This window comes from Orycteropus afer, unplaced genomic scaffold (genome assembly GCF_000298275.1).
Source record: "Orycteropus afer afer isolate SDZICR_OR568_19922 unplaced genomic scaffold, OryAfe1.0 scaffold00003, whole genome shotgun sequence".
Lineage (NCBI taxonomy): Eukaryota > Metazoa > Chordata > Mammalia > Tubulidentata > Orycteropodidae > Orycteropus > Orycteropus afer.
In genome coordinates, this window is record NW_006921590.1 from 14,506,596 (window position 1) to 14,526,125 (window position 19,530).

General features: G+C 36.1%; 1 protein-coding gene across 1 annotated transcript in view; it reads left to right on the plus strand.

The window, feature by feature from the left end:
- ZNF385D (zinc finger protein 385D) overlaps positions 1-16,713 on the plus strand; it is a 407,755-nt gene extending 391,042 nt beyond the window's left edge. The window contains exons 8-10 of the mRNA XM_042780314.1: positions 12,634-12,812; positions 13,835-13,936; positions 16,480-16,713. Coding sequence (XP_042636248.1) covers positions 12,634-12,812; positions 13,835-13,936; positions 16,480-16,713 — 515 coding nt within the window. The remainder of the gene's footprint in view (positions 1-12,633; positions 12,813-13,834; positions 13,937-16,479) is intronic.
- Positions 16,714-19,530: the final 2,817 nt, after the last annotated feature.

Here is a 19,530-nt window from a genome sequence, read left to right on the forward strand (position 1 = left end):
ATTCTTTAGTGAAATCATCTGGGGCAGAATTTTTTTGTTGTTGGTGGTAATTTTTTTTTTTCATGACCTGTTCAATTTCTTCTTTTGTTGTGGATCTGTTCACATTTTTCCCCTAAGTCTGTGTTAGATTAGGTAAGTAGTATGCTTCTAGATATCTGTCCATTTCTTCTAGATTTTCAAATTTGTTAGAATACAGTTCTCCATCACATCCTGATATTACTCTTTTTATTTGAGTTGGTTCTATTGTGACATCACCCAGTTTGTTTCCTATTGTGTTATTTGTGTTCTCTTCCTCTTTTCCTTTGTTAAGTTTGCCAGCAGTGTGTCAATTTTATTAATCTTTTCAAAGGAGCAACTTCTAGTCTTGCTGATTTTTTCTGTTGTCTGTTTTCCGTTTCTGCTCAAATCTTTATTATTTCTTTTCTTCTGGTGACTGTAGGCTTTTTTTTTTTTTGGTTGTTGTTGCTCTTTCTCTAATTGCTGGAGATGTTGATTTAAGGTGTTGATTTGGGCTCTTTTTTCTTTTTTGATGTGTGCATTTATTGCTATACATTGGCCTCTGATCACTGCTTTTGCTGTGTCCCAAAGATTTTGGTATGTTTTGTTTTCATTCTCATTTCATTCAAGGATATTTTTTTTAATTTCATTTTTTATTTCTTCATCACCCAGTCATTTTTGAGGAAGGTGTTATTCAGTTTCCATGTATTTGCTCTTTTTCCATCGATCTTTCTATTGTTGACTTCTAATTTTTAGCATTGTTTCTGAGAAGATCCTTTGCAGTATTTCAGTGTTTTTAAATTTATAGGTGCTTGTTTTGTGACCTAACATAGCGGCTATTTCCATGTGTACTGGAAAAGAATGTATATTGTGCCATCGTTGGGTGGAGTGCTCTGTCAATGTCTTTAAGGTCAAGTTGGTGGATTGTATTGTTTAGTTCTTCTCCATCTTTGTTGAGTTTCTTTCCAGTTGTTCTATCTTTAATTGAAAGTGACTTATTAAAGTCTCCTAGGAGCTCTGGTAGCACAGTGCCTAAGGCCCTTGACTGCTAACCAGAAGTCTGGCAATTCAAACCCACCAGCCACTCCTCAGAAGGAAGGTTGGGAAATCTACTTCCATAGTGATACTGCCTCAGCAACCCAAGGAGGGGTCGCTATGAGTTGGGTCCAACTCAACAGCACATAACAACAACAACAACTGTTACTGTTACTGTGAAGTCATCTATTTGTATTTTCAATTCCGTTAATGCCTGAGTTCTTTTTACAAATGAAAAATATTCAGTGTTTGTTAATCAGTCTTTACTGGTATCTAATAATTCAGCTAATTTTCATTGATATTTTTTACATGTCTGGCACTGAGAATTTAATTATGAACAAGATCCAGTCATTCCTTTCTAGAAACTCATATCTAGTTTTTGACTCTGTATTCAGAAATAAAATAAGTAGAGTTTTGTCTCATATGAAATACTCATTTAAGCCAGATGGATGTAGTCAATGTTCACAGTCTTATGTTTACTGAGGCCCAGAGATTATTTGTCATTCCTATGGTAGTATCTTCTAGGGTGATGTTGTTGTTAAGTGCCATTGAGTTGGCCCCTACTCATAGTGACCCTATGTACAACAGAACAAAACACTGTCTGGTCCTTTGCCATTCTCATAATCCTTGCTATACTTGAGTCCATTGTTGCAGCCACTATGTTGAGGGTCTTCCCCTTTTTCACAAACTCTCTCCTTTACCAACAAGATATCATTCTCCAAGGAATGATCCCTTCTGACAACATGACCAAAGTAGGTGACATAAAGTCTGGCCATTCTAGCTTTCAAGGTACATTCTGGCTGTACTTTCTCCAGGACAGATTTGTTTGTTCTTCCGCAAGTCCATGGTATTTTCAGTATTCTTTGCCAACACCATCATTCAAAGGCATTAATTCTTTGTTTGTATTCCTTACACCTTATCCAGCTTTCACATACATATAAGGCGATTGAAAATACCATGGCTTGTAAGTGATATCTTTGCTTCTTAGCATTTTAATAATGTCTTTTGCAGCAGATTTGCTCAATGCAATATAATATCTGATTTTTTTACTGCTGCTTCCATGTGTGTCAATTGTGGATCCAAGTCCAATGAAATCCCCAACAATTTCAACCTTTTATCCATTTATTGTGATGGTGCTTATTTCTCCATTTGTGAGGATTTTTTCTTCTTTATGTTGAAGTGTAATCCATATTGAAGACTGCAGTCCTTAATCTTATCAGTCAGCAAATCAAGTCTCTTTCACTTTCAACAAGCAAGGTTGTGTCATTTGCATGTCACCAGTTATTAATGAGTCTTCTTCCAATCCTGATGCCATGCTCTTTTTCATATAGCACAGCTTCTTAGATTATTAGTTTAGCATACAGATTGGATAAGTATGGTGAAAGGATACAACCCTGACACACACCCTTGCTGATTTTAAACCATGAAGTATCTATCCTCTTATTCTGCTATTGCCTCTTGGTCTATGTACAGAATCCTCATGAGCATAATTGTTATGGAATTCCCAGTCTTTGCAATATTACCTATAATTTGATATGATCCACACAATCAAATGGCTATAAACAATGTATCATTGCTCATGCTTTTAAGTACTTGTTTTGAAGGAAATAAGGTAGGTTCTTGTAAGGATTGTTAAATCCATAGGTGAAGCTCTTCCCCATCGAGAGTTATCAGTGCATTATCAATAAAGAGGCTTTCCAGATGCCTGCTATTTCTCTTCTTGTTCTGGGATTTCAAGGGTAGTTGCTATATTGATTCCAAACATTTATCTCCTAATCTAACTCAGCCATTTTTACTTTGAATCTGATCCCTCATCCTGCAGAGTCTTTCCCTGGGTTTACTGTAGTCACTAAGACCATCCCCACTAGTGCTGTGTGTATGGGGCATCCCATCCCGACTTCAGGCCTCTTCGTCTGTGGTGCTTTATGATGCTAAAAGCACAATTTTTCTTGTTTTACTAGTTTCCATTTTCACTTCCACAAGTTGAAGTTTCGATATATTGCCACTGAATCAGCAAATGACTTTCAAACAGGGAGATAAATACTAGCACATATTTTTACTCATTTGGGGCATTACCTGGTCATTGGATACCATGGGAGCCATTCTAGGTGCTTAATGTTTGTCACTCTGCTGACAAAGTAACCCAAGCTTTCATCTCTAATACAAAGTGCAGAAGTAATTGATGTTTAAATACATACTGTATTTTTTAATGCAAATAATGCACATATTATACCTTTTTTTTTTTTTTTCAGCAAACTGCACAACCCCCTAACATGTTAGTTTCCTATGTGTGCTATGTACTTTATATGTAAAATTATGGTACTCTGTACACAAGTCAGAGTAAAGAAAGGTTAAGTTGACATTTAGAGGTTTTAAAAAAGAGCACATGGAGTCTTTTGATACTAATTATACATGTCAAGCATATAGATTTGAGAGAACTTTTCTTCTTTATGATACATAAGATTTGGAATAAAATGCATATGCTGAATATCATAAATAAAAACATTAAAAAAAAAAAAAACACCTTTTACTGTGCTACTGGTATGGAGGCAGAAAGCCCTTTTATTTATAAGCTAAATCATGTGAGCTTGTCAATGATAAGGTAGTAAGTAATCACTGGCAGGAGCATGGGTTTGTTAAGGGTCTAATCAGACATGATTATATATCATTAATGGACATTGAGGGCACTTGTATTTAAAAGATTGAAATCTGTTTTACAGAGGCCAGATTTTAAAGGCTATACCTGGACAAATTTCCCTGTAAAATAAATATCCCTAAAATTTCCTTTGTGATATTTAGAAAGTAATTTGGCAGTTAGACTCACAAGACTTAAAAATAATGAGAGTCTTGGTCCCTATAATACCATTCATGAAAATCTAAAGAAACAATAAAAAAATTAAGGAGTAGGATGATCATTACAACATAATTATACAAGGACTAAAAGGAAATAATACAAATGTCTAATAACAGATAAATGGTTAAATATATCATATCCATATATTACAAGCCTATGTTGTCATTAAAACTCATATGCATTTATAGCAGTATATATAGTTCCATGAAAACTTCATCAGATTCACTTTAAGTTAAATGATATGTGATTTTTGTTTTTTCTCTCATTTTTCCTAATAACCATGAATTACTTATTTTTTAAAAGTTATTTTCCAGTTTTCTTGCTTACCTACCTCTATTTAATGCCATTATGTAACTTGAAAAGCAGTTTTCATTGTTGTTGTTGTTTCTTTTTAAAGAAGTTGTAAAGATAATTTGGAATAAAAGAGATGTTGGCCCCTTTCTCCTATATCACTTTAATTTTTGCAGATATAAGAGCAATAAGATAACTATGGTATCTTGCCTTAAGGTAACAAACAGACAACAACTAGTAAAATACAGACCAAAACAATTATTTCCTAGAGCAGTATGACTTGCTGAATTTTTAAACTGTAATTGGGGTATTGTTTCACATTTCAGAAATATTGATATTTCAGATAAAGGTTATTGTCAGTATCAGCCATTTAAAAGTTAAAGGAGGACAATAGGCTTCTTGCTGATTGTAACCTCAGAGGAAGTGCTAAAGTGCGGAAGTAGACTTATGGCTGAAAGGCTGTGTGATCACAGAGTAAGGAACAAGCCTTGACAGATGTCCACACATTGTTGCAAAGCAGAGGTGAAATGGCTACCTAACACAGCCATTGGTGTTCTAGAACATCATGGTCCATGGTACTGTGTTAGAAAATAAAGAACATTGCAGAGAAAACAATGTGAAAACTCAAATTTCTAGACTAGTTTAACAGAATAGAATACTAAAGGTGATATGAAAGATTTTAAGGAGCTCTGGTGATTCAGTGTTTAAACCATTTGTCTGCTAATGGAAAAGTAAGCGGTTCCAGCCCAGCAGCTGCTCCGTGGAAGGACGATGAGGCAGTCTGCTCATAACGACTTACAGCCTTGGAAACCCCATGGAGCAGTTATGCTCTGTTCTGTAGGGTAGCTATGAGTCAAACTCAACTCAGTGGCAGTGGGTTTATGAGAGATTTGTATGTAATTGAAATTCAGCTGTTTAAGAAATTCACTTTCTACCTGTCCAGAAAATTCAAGTAGGTTCTGTTTTGTGACCATAGGAAAGAAACTTAACTCCTCTCTGTTTGTTACTTTGAAATGGGGATTATAATGCAACCAAACTCATATGGCAACTGTGACCATGAGAATAATATAGGACAGTATGTACAATATATTGAAAAATAATATGAGCTCCTAATTTTCACTATTTTTCTATGACTAATGTACATTTTCTCTCTCAAAAATGTAAATGTTTCAAAGTTAAAGAAGCAGAACATTTTTTTTTCCTTTAATATTAGCTTCATTTGGAGGGAAATACAGCTTCTTTTATACTCTTTTGAAGCTTTAAAATCTTAAAAAACAATCTAATAGCTATTTAATTATGACTGACAATATGCTATTAAATGAGGCTGTATTATAGACAAGTTCCACTCTATTTGTTGAATAACAACCCCAGAGTCACAGGTATTACAGGAAGCTCTGGTGGCTTAGTGCCTAAGGCATTTGGCTGCTAACCAGATGGCTGGTGGTCAAACCCACCAGCCACTCTTCAGAAGGAAGATTGGGCAATCTACTTCTGCAGAGATACCGCCTCAGAAACCCAAGGAAGTGTGGCTATGAGTCAAATCGACTTTCAGAGTCAATGCTGTTACAGTTAAATTTTGTGTCCCCCACCCACCCAATTCTTGCCATATTTTTAGCTGATATGTGTATTGGGTGCTAGAGTATGTGTGTGTGTATAGAGCATACACCAAAAAACCAAACCAAACCCACTGCCATGGAGTCGGATCCGACTCATAGCGACACCTCCTTGGATTTCCGAGGCGGTATCACTATGGAAGTAGATTGCCCAACCTTCCTTCTGAGGAGTGTTGGTGGGTTTGAACCACCAGCCTTCTGGTTAGCAGTCACAAGCCTTAGGCACTATGCCACCAGAGCTCCTATAGAGCATGCACAGAGAGGCATATATTATTTCTATTTTTTTCTACCTTCTGTGAAGCATTTACACTGAAATAATAATGCTAACAACTAAATAAATTTCTGAGAGGATGGGTATTTCTTAAATATTTTTATACAGATAAACACACACATGCATACACACACACACACACACACACATATGCCATTTCTATTCTTTGTCTAGGGTATAGAGAAGTAGGTCTTAGATTGCCATAAATAATTTGGGGAGAACATTATTTTCTGGATTTTTGCCTGTGGATATCAACTCCCCACTACTGTGGCCAAATCTTTTGAGTTGACTTTTATCTCCATAACTCATAAAACTCACTGCCATCAAGTTGATTCCAACTCATAGTGACGCTCTTTGGGTTTCTGAGGTGATAAATTTTAGAGAAGTATATTGCCCAGTCTTCCTTCCATGGAGTGGCTGGTAGGATTGAACTGCCAACCTTCTGGTTAGCAGTCAAATACCTTAGGCCCTACACCACTAGTGCTCCCCTCTAACTCACAGGACACTCAATTTTGAAGTAACTAATTTACCTAGCTGACTTTTTCTCCTTCCAGAAAAAGAAACAAACTCACTGCCTGTAAGTCGATTTGACTCATAGCGACCCCTCCTTGAGTTTCCAAGGCAATATCTCTATGGAAGTAGATTGCCCAATCTTCTTTCCAAAGAGTGGCTGGTGGGTTTGAACCACCAGCCTTCTGGCTAGCAGTCAAATGTCTTAGGCACTACGCCACCAAAGCTCCCTTTCTCCTCCCAGGACCCCCTAAAAAAATTGTTTTTATCTTATTGAATAGTTTAAAATATTTTTCTGATCCACTAGTGTTCCATCTACCAAACACCTGCTCCCAATCACAAAAAATATATTTCTAAGAGGTAGATAAGGAGACCATCAAGAAAGTTAGAATAAGAATGACCTGCCCTTGATATCTTAGGTGTTCAGAGGCCAAATTGGCCCCGAAAATGCCTTTCAGTAAGACTGAAGAAGCTACTTAGAAAAGAAACATTTTGATAAAATCACCTAATCTGTTAAAGAAGTTTGGACAAACATCTACATATATATTTCAGCAGAAATGGAAATTATTTTTACTCACTGTTGTGTAAGCAAACTTGAGTTCAGCCTCCAACCACCACCATGGAGCAGTCCTGTGACCCCATGTTTCACTTTCTCTAACTTTCCTACACTATGCTGACTTGTTCTCTTTCATTAATACATTAGAATATGACCATTTTGATACCTATGCAGATTTTCTTATGGATATTCTTATATTAATAAATTGGGCAATCTAAGTTAAAAACAATACACATTTTTTTCTAATACTCAATAAAGTTATAATCATTTTGAATGAGGGAAATATTTGGCTATAAATATTTTTCATGTGTTTATTGACCCTCATTTAAAATGATAAGGAGCCCTGGTGATGCAATAGTTAAGAACTCAGCTGTGAACCATAAGGTTGCAGACTGGAACCTGCCCAGAAGCTCCATGGGACAAAGACCTGGCAATCTGCTCCCGTAAACCTAGAAAAGCCTAGACGGTTATACTCTATCACATGGGATCACTATAAGTCAAAATAGACATTTAACAACATTTTAAATTGTGGCGGTTATAGCCATTGTCCTAGATGTCTCTTTATGGTTCCAGGAGACTTACTCATAAATCAGAAGTTAATCAGAACCAACAATATATAAATAGGAAAGAAAGACTACTAGAAAACAGTTTTAAAATAATGATAGAAAAATTGACATGAAGGAATATAAGGGGAAATTCCGTAGCAAAAACATATAATAAGTGAAAAAAAATAACATTTATCAACTCTAAGCAAAAGGAATATGTGAGATCATGAGAGAAAAATGCCATCATTAACTTTTATGTAACTTCAGTGATTTAAAATAAAATGTTGTTAATGATAACTCCATTAATTATGTGTGACAGCTCAAAGAGGCTGTTTTTGGTTTATTAAAAAGAAGCATTTATGGCTTGTGAGAAGAGCAGGAGGCTTAGATGTTGTAGTGAAAAGTTTTACATATTTTCTGCAAGAATACATGATGCAGGACTTCTGGTAAAATAGCAGAATAGGCAGACAAGCTACACAGACCCTCTTCAACAAAGACAAGAGAAACCAATTGACAGAGATACAGAAGATAATCCTGGAACCCTGAGCTTTGAAAGGAAATATATAGAAGTGGATTAGACACTGACCAGTGGAAAAATTTGAATGAAAATAGTAAGGAGTCAGTTGGAGTTGCGGACTGTCAGCTATTCTGATGGCACCAACAGCCTGAATATTTCCAAGTGGTATTGGGACCTGAGAATTTACATATAGATCAGCCCTGGTCACCAAGGGCTACAGGGACAATTGTGCTGGTGGCCTATGACTAGGAAGGGAAACAGCAAGGAGGGAGACAACTTGAGCTGTAAACTTTTGGCTGTCTGGAGGATGCAGCCATTTTGATTGTTTATAAGTGGTTGCCATTTTGGAGATTTAAAGTGACAGCATTCTCATTTAGATTCCAGAGACCTAAGAATAGGTTGCATTTGCAAAGGATGTCTGGGACATACAGGAGGTTGACAATGGGAAAGGGACTGGTGAGTGTTTAAGTGCTACCAACTAGCAAATAAAGGAGCACAGTACCCTGCTTATGTAGATAACATCCAAATAAAACAAGGAAAACAAAAATCATGGGCAAGTCACTGCAACATACAATCACCAATTAAATATAAACACAAAAATGTTACTTTATCTCAGAGACAACAGAGCATCACTGTCCACACAAAGAAGGAAGATAAAGCAAGAGAGACAAGGGATCAGGATACGGACCCAGAACACATCCCTGAGGAACTCCCTGGTAAGGAATTTAAAAGAATTACATTTAGGTACCTTCAATGGATTGAGAGATAGATCAAGGAAAAAACTGACAAAATTGAGGAAAACACAGAGATAACCCTAGAACAATTTCAAAAGACAGTACAAGAAAAAAATGACAAAATATATGAAAAATTAGAAGTAATACAAAATCTACAGATTGAAATACAGAAGAATAATCCTAACTTTTCAGAAATAGATAACACATTAAAGAGGCAAAGGAGTAGAATTGAATCAATGGAAAACAGAATTAGTGAGATTGAAAACAAACCTCAGTACTTCTTTGGAAAGGGACCAATTGGAAAAAAAAAAAAAAAGAAAAAATGAAGAAGACCTAAGGATCATGTGGGATACCATCAAAAGGAATGTTATCATCGTTGTAAGGTGCTGTTGAATCATCTCCGACTCAGTGACCCTATGTATAACAAAACAAAAACCAGCTCCACGATCCTTGCTATACTTGAGCTCTTTGCTGCAGCCACTGTGTCACTCCATCGTGTTGAGGGCCTTCTCCTGTTTTGTTGACCCTCCACCTTACCAAGCATGACATCCTTCTTCAGGGAGTGGTCCCTTCTGATAACATGACCAAAGTAGGTGAGATAAAGTCTGGCCATTCTTGCTTACAAGGAGCATTCCAGCTGTACCTCCTTCAGGACAGATTTGTTCAATCTTTTAGCAGTCCATGGCACATTCAGCATTCTTCGCCAGCACCACAACTCAAAAGCATCAACTTTTCTTTGGTCTTCCTTATTCATTGTCTAGCTCTTACATGCATATGAGGTGATTGAAAATGCCATGGCTTGTGTCAGGTGCACCTTAGTCCTCAAGGAATTATCTTTGCTCTTCAGCACTTGAGAGAGGTCCTTTGCTGCCAACTTACCCAGTGGTTTGATGTCCTGACTCCTGCTTCCATTGACATCAATTGTAGAACCAAGTAATGTGAAGTCTTTGATAACTACAATCTTTTCTCTATGCATCATGATGCTGCTTAAAAGTCCAGTTGTGAGGAATTTTGTTTTCTTTCTATTGAGATATAATCCATCCTGCAGACTGTATTCTTCAATCTTCATCAATAAGTGCTTCAAGTCATCCTCACTTTTAGCAAGCAAAGTTGTGTCATCAAAAGGAATAACCTATGTGTAATCAGAATTCCAGAACAGGAAGAGACAAATAAAACCAACTGTCCAAGATTTGTTGGAAGAGAATTTCCGTAGTATGATGAAAGATGAGAACATATCCATTCAAGAAGTTCAACAAACCACAAACAGGATAGACCCCAAAAGAAAATCACTAAGGCATCATCATCAAACTCACCAAAACCAAAGACAAAGAAAGAATCCTGAAAGCTGCATGGGAAAAACGAAAAGCTACGTACAAAGGGCAACCAATAAGACTAAGCTTGGATTTCTCAGAAGAAACCATGCAGGCAAGAAGACGATGGGATGGTATATATAAAACCAAGAATTATATACCCAGCAAAATTGCAACTCAAATATAATGGTGAAATTAGGACATTTCCAGATAAGCAGAAAGTAAGGGAATTTGTTAAAACCAGACCAGCCTTACAAGAGATACTAAAGGGAGTCCTCTGGACAGAGAACCCACAATAGCACAACTGACCATGAACAACAACTGACCATGAACAACAACTGACCATGAACACACATGATGACATAACCCAGAAACCAATCCAGTTATCAAAGTATCCAAAGTAAATAAGCCTACAAGATTGTAAACAGGAACCAGAGATATCAATTGACAAATGAGGACAACTACAAACAAAAAAAAAGGGAAAAAATTGTGTAGTTACAGAACTTCTAAATGGTAGGGAAGTCAAGATAACTGAAAGATAGAATGGACTGTTTTAAACTTGGGAAGAAAATTACAAATCACAGAGTAACCTCAAAGAAAAATGATAAACCTTCACATTGAAATAAACAAGAGGACCAGCACAAATATTTAGAAAATAGTAAAACAATAGCAAGGAAGGAAATGGTAATACGATTCATAAACAAAACAAGCTCAGCATAGAAAATCATACGGAGCAAAGAAATCAACACCACCAAGAAAAAGCATGTAACAAAATGACAGCAACAAATTCATACTTGTTGATAATACACAGCCAAAAGAGTAAAAAGAGAAGGCACAGATTAGGAAAAATATTTTCAGCAACAAAATATCTGACAGGAGACTTATCTCTAAAATTTATAGAAAAATCCAACACCTTAATGGTAAAAAGATTAACAATCCAATTTAAAAATGGGTACAAGACACAAATAGACACTTCACCAAAGAGGATATTCAGGCGGTCACCAAACACATGAAGAAATACTCGTGATCATTAGACATCAGAGAGATGCAAATCAAAACAACAATGAGATACCATCTCACTCCAGCACTAAGGTCAAAGTTCAACAAGGCAGAAAATAACAAATGCTGGCGAGGATATGGAGAGATTGGGACTCTCGTCCACTGTTGGTGGGACTGTCAAATGATACAACCACTGTGGAAAGCAGTATGGTGATTCCTTAAAGCTGGAATTAGAAATACCATTTGATCCACCAATCCCATTACTAGGTATATATCCGAAGGAAGTGAGAGGCAGGACAAGAATAGATACATGCACACCCATGTTCATCGCAGCACTATTTACGATAGCAGAAAGATGGAAACAACCTATGTGTTCATCAACAGAAGAATGGATAACCAAACTATGGTACATACATACACACAATAGAATACTATATAACACTAAAGAATAACATACAATCTGCAAAACATCGCATAACGTGAATGAACTTGGAGGACATTATGCTGAGTGAAATAAGTAAATCACAGAAGGACAAATAGTGTATTAGTTCATTATTGTAAAAAGTCAAGGGATGGTTTATATATGGAAGGAAACTTACTTTGTTGGTTACCAGGCGTGGGAGGGAAGAGGAGGGAACACTGCAAAAAAAAAAAATAAAATAAAAAATTGACCCATGTCACTTTAGTTTTGTGTATTTCACTGTACATAAATTGTATTTAAATAAAATGCATTTTAAAAAAAGCACTTATTGTTCAACTCTTTAGCCTTTACATCGCCCTCATGTTCTTTGACACTTGTAGACATTTGAATCACAAAACAAATCAGCATGGAGTTAACTAATCTAATGTGGCTTTTCTTCAATTATTAAGATCTTTCTAGTGTTTGTCTTTCCCTCTGAACCTACAACAAACAGCCAAAAAAAGAAAAAAAAGCTTGTGTGTATTCTGTGTAGAAAGTATTTAATTAGTACAACTTTGTAAACACACATTTAAGCTGCTTACATTTGTTACACATACCTCCCACTATACCTTTAGGAAGTAAACACTCTTGTCCATTAGGTATCATTTACATCTTATTAGCATCAATAGGAAATGTAAACAAGTCACACCCATTTAATGTCACCTCAGGACTCTAGAGTTCAGTTACTATATTGATGGTGCGCTTGTTTGTAATGTGGAGCATTATACATAAATAATGAGTAATTTAATAATGATACATGAGGTGGTTAGAGAACATTGTCACAGTCTACTCTTCCATGTCATGAGCATGCTTCAACCACAATCCCTGGAAGAATAGGACTACTAAACAGAGGCATCTTATTTTGTTAATGTGTTGTTTCTTAAAGACATGCTAGCTAAGATTTTTTCTCCTATTTTTCTTTATCTAAATATTCATGGCAGGTACTAAGCACAAAACCATGCTAGAAGCCCGGAATGGAAGCGGGACTATCAAAGCATTTCCTAGGGCAGGAGTGAAAGGCAAAGGACCTGTTAATAAGGGAAACACGGGCCTACAAAACAAAACGTTTCACTGTGAAATCTGTGATGTGCACGTCAACTCAGAAACACAACTGAAACAGGTAGGCGGTACTCATTCTCAGAATAAAAGAAGGTAGGGGACACCCTCCACCCTCATGAGTAGGGTGTGTGTGCTGCTTCCTTCCTGTCTTCCCTTTCTCTTCTTCCTCTGTCATTGATCCAGCCATCTATCCATCTATCCATACATTCATCCTTCTATCTATCAACTATGCTTATCTCTCTTCATGCTTATAATAATTGCCGAGGGAAATATTAAATGAATGTAATGGCTTCTAGGACCTTCCAGAAATTGAAGTCTCCTATTCTTGTATATGAAAAGGGGTATCAGATCTTTATTTCTATCAGATTTTCCACTCAAAAGTAATGATTTTCTTTAAAGGTCAAATTGCAGCATTCCATTTCCACTTGTTTAGATATTTACATGCTAATTTTATACTTGCTATTCTTTTAGTTTATGTACTTTATTACATGGTGCTGTACTAGATTTCTATATCCTGCAGCCACCTGCTAAATGGATGACTAATCATGTTGCATTCACTTTAGTCTGACTGGCCTTCCAAGGAGATCAGTTACACATTGCCAACTGAAGGCCTAGCCCTCTTACTCTGTTGTTTTATATGCATCTGTACATATTTTGCTGATTTTATGCACCTTAGTTATTTATCTTCAGAATTTAAGGGGTTGACATTTGCCTATACAAATGTGAGGATAAATAATAGTATGGAAATAAATTCATGCCTGCTTGGGCTGCTTTGCTTATTCCCCATAAAATTCTTTCAGATATTCCTTTCCTTTGTACACTCTTCGTAAAAGGGAGATCTGTGCAGTGATAAAGGGGGCAGGTTTTAAAAAGAAGATCCTTCTATTTGTCAAAAATATACTGAAATATATCGCTTATAAATATATATCCTCAAGGCATTGGAATCTGAGCCCCAAAGTCTGTGCTCTTTACTTTTTGTCTTTCTGAAATGTTGTGAAATAATTCTTCCCAAGGTTAAAGTAGTGTTTGAGAATTTATTTAGATGCCTTTTTAAAAGCTATTATTTTAACTTACTTTTAACAGCACATCAGCAGTAGAAGGCACAAAGATAGAGCTGCTGGGAAGCCCCCAAAACCTAAATACAGTCCTTACAACAAACTACAGAAGGGAGCACATCCACTGGGGGTGAGTGTCATTTTTGTTTCCCAAATGATAGTCTTTAACGTCCCTGTCCTCTGCCTGCTGAACTTGTTTTTTTTTTTCCCCTGCCAGTTTCTTTATGGAATGTATACATGTAGTGACAAAAATAGATCTGAGGGCCCAACCCCTCATTAATCAATGGAATTTTTAGTTTCATGAGTTATTTTGGAGTTGTTTTACCTTGAAGCCACAGTTCAATGTTTCGTGTTTTTGAATTGGGTGCACATTTATCACAGCATAAGGAAGGAAGAAGGAACAAACTTTTTTGGGTCAAGTAAATAATCACCTGAAGTCTGATGTTGACATGAGTAGATACTTTTGGGAAAGAAGATGGGTGAAAATTAATTTCTTGTGTCTTGTGTGTGTTTTCACCACAATAAAATTAAAAAAAGGAAAAAAAAAAAAAGTTCTTAACACCTCATTCTGATAATCTTCAAGAGGAAAAGAAATGGTATTGTTGAGATCTTCAACAATTTTGGATTTCAAATAACCCAGTCTCCAGTAAAAGGCTTATTTAATTATTCATCCAAAGACACTAAATAAGGCAAATTAGACCTGGAAAAATAAATCCTGGGAAATCTACTCCCCACTTCACTCTCTCTATGTCTTTCCAATTAGTAAGTGTGCCAGTGTTAATGTCCTGGTCTGAAATTTTGAACTTCCAGTCATCACGGACTGGTATTTGTGGGCATGTACTTTTTCCAGTTGATGTGACCATAATTTTCGTCAGAGAATCTTGGTACTCAATAGAAAGTTAAGAACTTCTGACCTATAGTATGTGATAAATTGTGCATTTTAATATCTGTTTTCTTCACAATAGAATTTCATAATTGGTGTTATTGTATGCTGCTGATACATTAAAATATAGCACAAGGGAAACTTCAGTCGTCTATTATGAGTCGTCAGTCAGTATGGGTTAACTCAATTAATTTCATAGCATTGCTCATTTTTATGCAGATGAAGTCACTTTCTTCTTTTGTATGGAAGCAATTGTGGCTGATTTAGGAGGTTGTGAATTCTGGCCAGAGCTGATGTTTCAGCACCAGTAGTCATAACCCTGAGTGCTGTCTGGCTAGCATAGATGCAGCTTTTGACATTCAGGTGAATAAATAAAGTACTCAAAATTATGTTGATATTAGCATCTACCACCTGCTTCTTTAATCTCATGGGTTACTGTCTTCATAAATGAGACCATTCTTCCCATGACAATGGTCATCTTAATAGGATGGAAAAAATGGATGGACATAAGAGAAAGCAGAGTATCTCAAACTTTTGGAGGGATAAGTTTTTCTCCACTTCTCTGTTGAAAGTCAATTTTTTTCTTTTAATTATCTTAATTAGTACCTTACATAATCAGGAACAACATTCTGTATGCTACCTAGTATATACACTGAATGGTCTATTAGCAGTTGATAGTGTTAATGAAAATTTCTTTAAAAATATTTGTTCCTTAATGGTTAATGTTTTTCTTTGGAAGGTGGAGTTAAAATTGTTTTATTTTTTTCTCAAGATTAACATTTTCTTCTGGAAGTATAATTATCAACCAACAAATAAAATAAGGTTGCTGACTACCTTTCCAGAGGATATTTTAACAATCCAGGTTTTCGATTTTCAGGTATCTTCTGGCTCTTCCAAAGGAAAGATATTCTATACTTTCTATTTTTTATTCTATACTTTCCATTTTTTTTCACTGTCAGTTTGCCAAGTATGAGTTTATCTTTGTTGTTGTTAACTGCTATATATATCTATTTTAAATTTTTTTATTGTGATTTAGGTGAAAGTTTACAGAGCAAATTTATTTTCCATACAGCAGCTCACATACACTTTGCCTCATGATATTGACTGCAATTTCCCACAATCCAACAGCTCCCCTCCCTCTTCCTCCCCATAGTTACCTCTTCCCTCCCATGTACTCCTGTCCCCCTCCCAGCTGTCTTCTTGTGCATACACAGCCCTTCTATTCTCCCATGACTGATCTCTCTAAGGAGTGTATCTACCTAACTTAAATATTCAGCTCATATGCCTGTCTTCTGTTTGGCTGGAAGTCACAGGAGTGAGCTCAATTCCAGACCTGAAGGGCATCTAGGGGCCATAGTCTCAGGGATTTCACCAGGCTCTATCAGACCGACAAACCTGGTCCCTTTTTTTATTGTTTATTTTTTAATGATTTTGAGTTTTGTTCCACATTGTTCTCCTACTCTATCCAGGAACTTCTACATAAATTCCCCTCTGACAGTGGTTGACAGTGATAGCCGGGCAGCATCTAGTTCTTCTGGTCTCACAGTTGTGTAGGCTGAGGATCACATGGTGCACCAGACCCTTGGACTAATTGTTTCCATGCTGCTTTGTTTTCTTTTTTCATTCTTCTGTGGTCAGGATGAGGGGAGATCCATCGTTGCATCTAGATGGCCATTTGCAAGCTTTTAAGATCCCATTAGCTGCTATATTTTAATAGCTGCTCACCATTTTGGGTTCTAGGGAGACTGAAAGATATGTGTTCTTCTACTCCTTTTCCCTCTCCCTTGCAGGTAAAATTAGTATTTTCAAAAGAACCATCAAAACCATTGGCTCCACGAATTCTACCAAACCCGCTGGCAGCTGCAGCTGCTGCTGCTGCTGTGGCAGTGAATTCCCCCTTCAGTCTTCGAACTGCTCCAGCAGCCACACTGTTCCAGGCTTCTGCACTTCCTCCGGCACTCCTGCGGCCAGCTCCTGGACCCATTCGGACCGCCCACGCTCCTGTGCTGTTTGCTCCTTACTGAATTCCAAATGGGAGTAATTGTACTGCAATAATTTTTCAAAAAAAAAAAAAAACAGAAAACAAAACAAAAGAGAACTATGCAGTGTTTATTTATAGTTTAAAGTATATCTGAAGAGCCAGGACTTTTGATAGTGAATCAAAAAGATTATTTAAAAAAACAAAACAAAACAAAACAAAAAAACCTAGGGGAAGGCTGGGGTGGGAAGGGAGGGGGTGGTATTTTCTCCAAATTAAAGCATTCCTCTTGAACACTGATTGTTTTAGAAGTGATCTCCAGCATTGACTTGTAGTGGTATCTAGAATTTCTGAATTTGTGACTGTACTTTTGGGCGCCTGTTTCCCCCTGCATTGTCTTTCCTGCTTTATGAAACAACTATACATTGTCTAAGGGCATTAACTGGTTCCAATGTATATATAATAATTTACTCTATAGATTAAAATAATACAAAAAAAAAAAAAAAAAGACAAAAAACAAAAGCAACACTGTGAATAGTAGTACCCGTACTGGTCTTCTTGCTATGACAGCAGTTACTGGGTATTTATCCCAACAAAAGTAGATACAGTAGATGTCTTGTAAAACAATAGTGCTGTGTCTCAATCTACACCACTAGGTTTTAAAAGATTGTAAAAGGTAGAACAAACTATCTCATGCCAGTAAGCAGTCAAAAAATAAACACAAGATGATGTTGTAGAGGTCTCCCTGGTCAACATCCTTCCCGCTCCTACCCAGCTTAGACACACTGTAAGTTGAGACAGTAGAAGAGAGCTAAGCTTAGAAGTGGAAGAAGTATTCATAAAGGTGGTTTATTGAAAAATTCTAGTTTTCCACTCTGAATAAATATTTTTGGAAATAAAGAAGTGTTTGTAATGAACCTATATCTCAAAATAGGTAAACCCATGCATCATGGGTGTTTAGAAAGAAGTCAGTATAACTATTCTCTTGCCAGGATGATGGGTGATCATAACTTAGGATGATAATGCAAAGTAAATCTTTCACATTAGCACATATCCAATAAAAACAATATTACACCTCTGCAATATATATTTAAATGTTAGTAGCAACAAGAAAAATGAGTATGAGTTAATTGCATACCAAGGATATAACATTCAAAAAAATACTGGGAAGATCCACTGAACTGTTACTTCTCTAGTGAGTTACAAATACTGACAGCTATCAATTTTCACCATAAAGCTGAAAAGAATTGATGTTTTACCTTTAATACAAGATTTATCAGGGGTATATATAAATATATGTATATTGTATATATGTTAGATTAAGAAAATAACTTATAAAAAGAAAATATATATAAAACAATTATATAACCATCCAGTGTTAAATGTTATCATTAAATTGGTAACAGATGGCATAAAAATAGCTGTGCCTTTAATTTGTGATAAAGGCTATCTGCTTTTTTCCCATAGAAAGCTAAAATATACCTGTCAATGTGATAGGGTTTGATGCAGCCAATCTGTTGCATTAATAAGAACAATAGCACTCATGCTTAGAGCAAAGACAAAATGTGTACAAATCAACCCTACATGACTTAGGTTTAGAGAAAAAATATTTTTGGAAAGGTTTTGTAAAGATTATAATAAATATAGGGAAGGGCTGGGTATGGCCTTCCTGAAACTGCTTTTATTTAAACTGATCTAAATTGCAGTAACCTTGGAGAGGTATAAAGTTTCCAGACGAAACCATGCTTTGAAAGATAGGTATTTAGCATTTGTCATTTTATATTTAAGAAACACCCACAGCGTGCTTGGTGCTCAATATTAAACATGGTCTTTGGAGTTCTTCTCCACCATCTAGCTACAGACATTTGCCATATGTCTTTAAAGCATTTGGCTTTATATATATTTTTTGTTAAACAAACAAACAAAGAAAATATATTCCATGGATCTTCTGGAAAAAGAAATTCAAACAATGCCTCTCTAGTTCAACATGTTGATTAGCATTAAAATTTGTTTTTGAAAGTATCTGGTGATTTTACATTTACCAATTATTTCTACTCTTTGGTTTTAGCACATCTTTTTTTTTTTTTTTTTTCATTTTACTTACAGACCCTGCTAGTTCAGCCTGGTGGAGAGTTGTTTATGAGTTTACTACTTGGGGCTCTGTCTCAATCCCATGTGATGAGCTTCTAACTGTTTTGAATGTTAGTTTCTTTTTTTCCATTCTGTCAGACATTTTGATTGTTCACGATAGTCACCCTGAGTCTCTATCCAGGAACCTTTACACTTAATTCAGAAATTCTTTTTCCATTGTAAAACTTAGTGTTGATTGATGCCATATATCACTATGATGTGTTTTCACTGTTCTTCCCCAATTTCACCAAAGTGAATGAGCCAGTCCACTAGAAGTCAGGACCTGTGGGATACATTGAGTCCTGGATCATAAGGTATTACTCACCTGAGTGATTTTCTGGGAACAAATGAATCAGCCATATTTTCTCCATCAGCCATAATGAGAAAACTCAGAAATAACTGGATCCCTTTGGCCTCACTTCACTATGGAACCATTTTTGTTCATATAGTCTCTCTTAAATTGGAGTTGTAAACATCAGTTGTCTTTTACTCACTACCTAATAAAGGATGAAGCCTAACCATAGAATTTAGAGTGGATTCTCTGTGAATTGTTTCTCCCCATTCCACATATTTATCAACACCAGATCAACATCTATTATAGTTTAGACTTCAGTAAATGTATAGCTTTTTCCTTAGGGAACTTTTTTCATGAATAAAGATCAGCAATTCAGATTGGTCAGCAGTGGTGCTGTGAATATCCTCAAGGGAATATTCTGACTTTATGGGTACACAG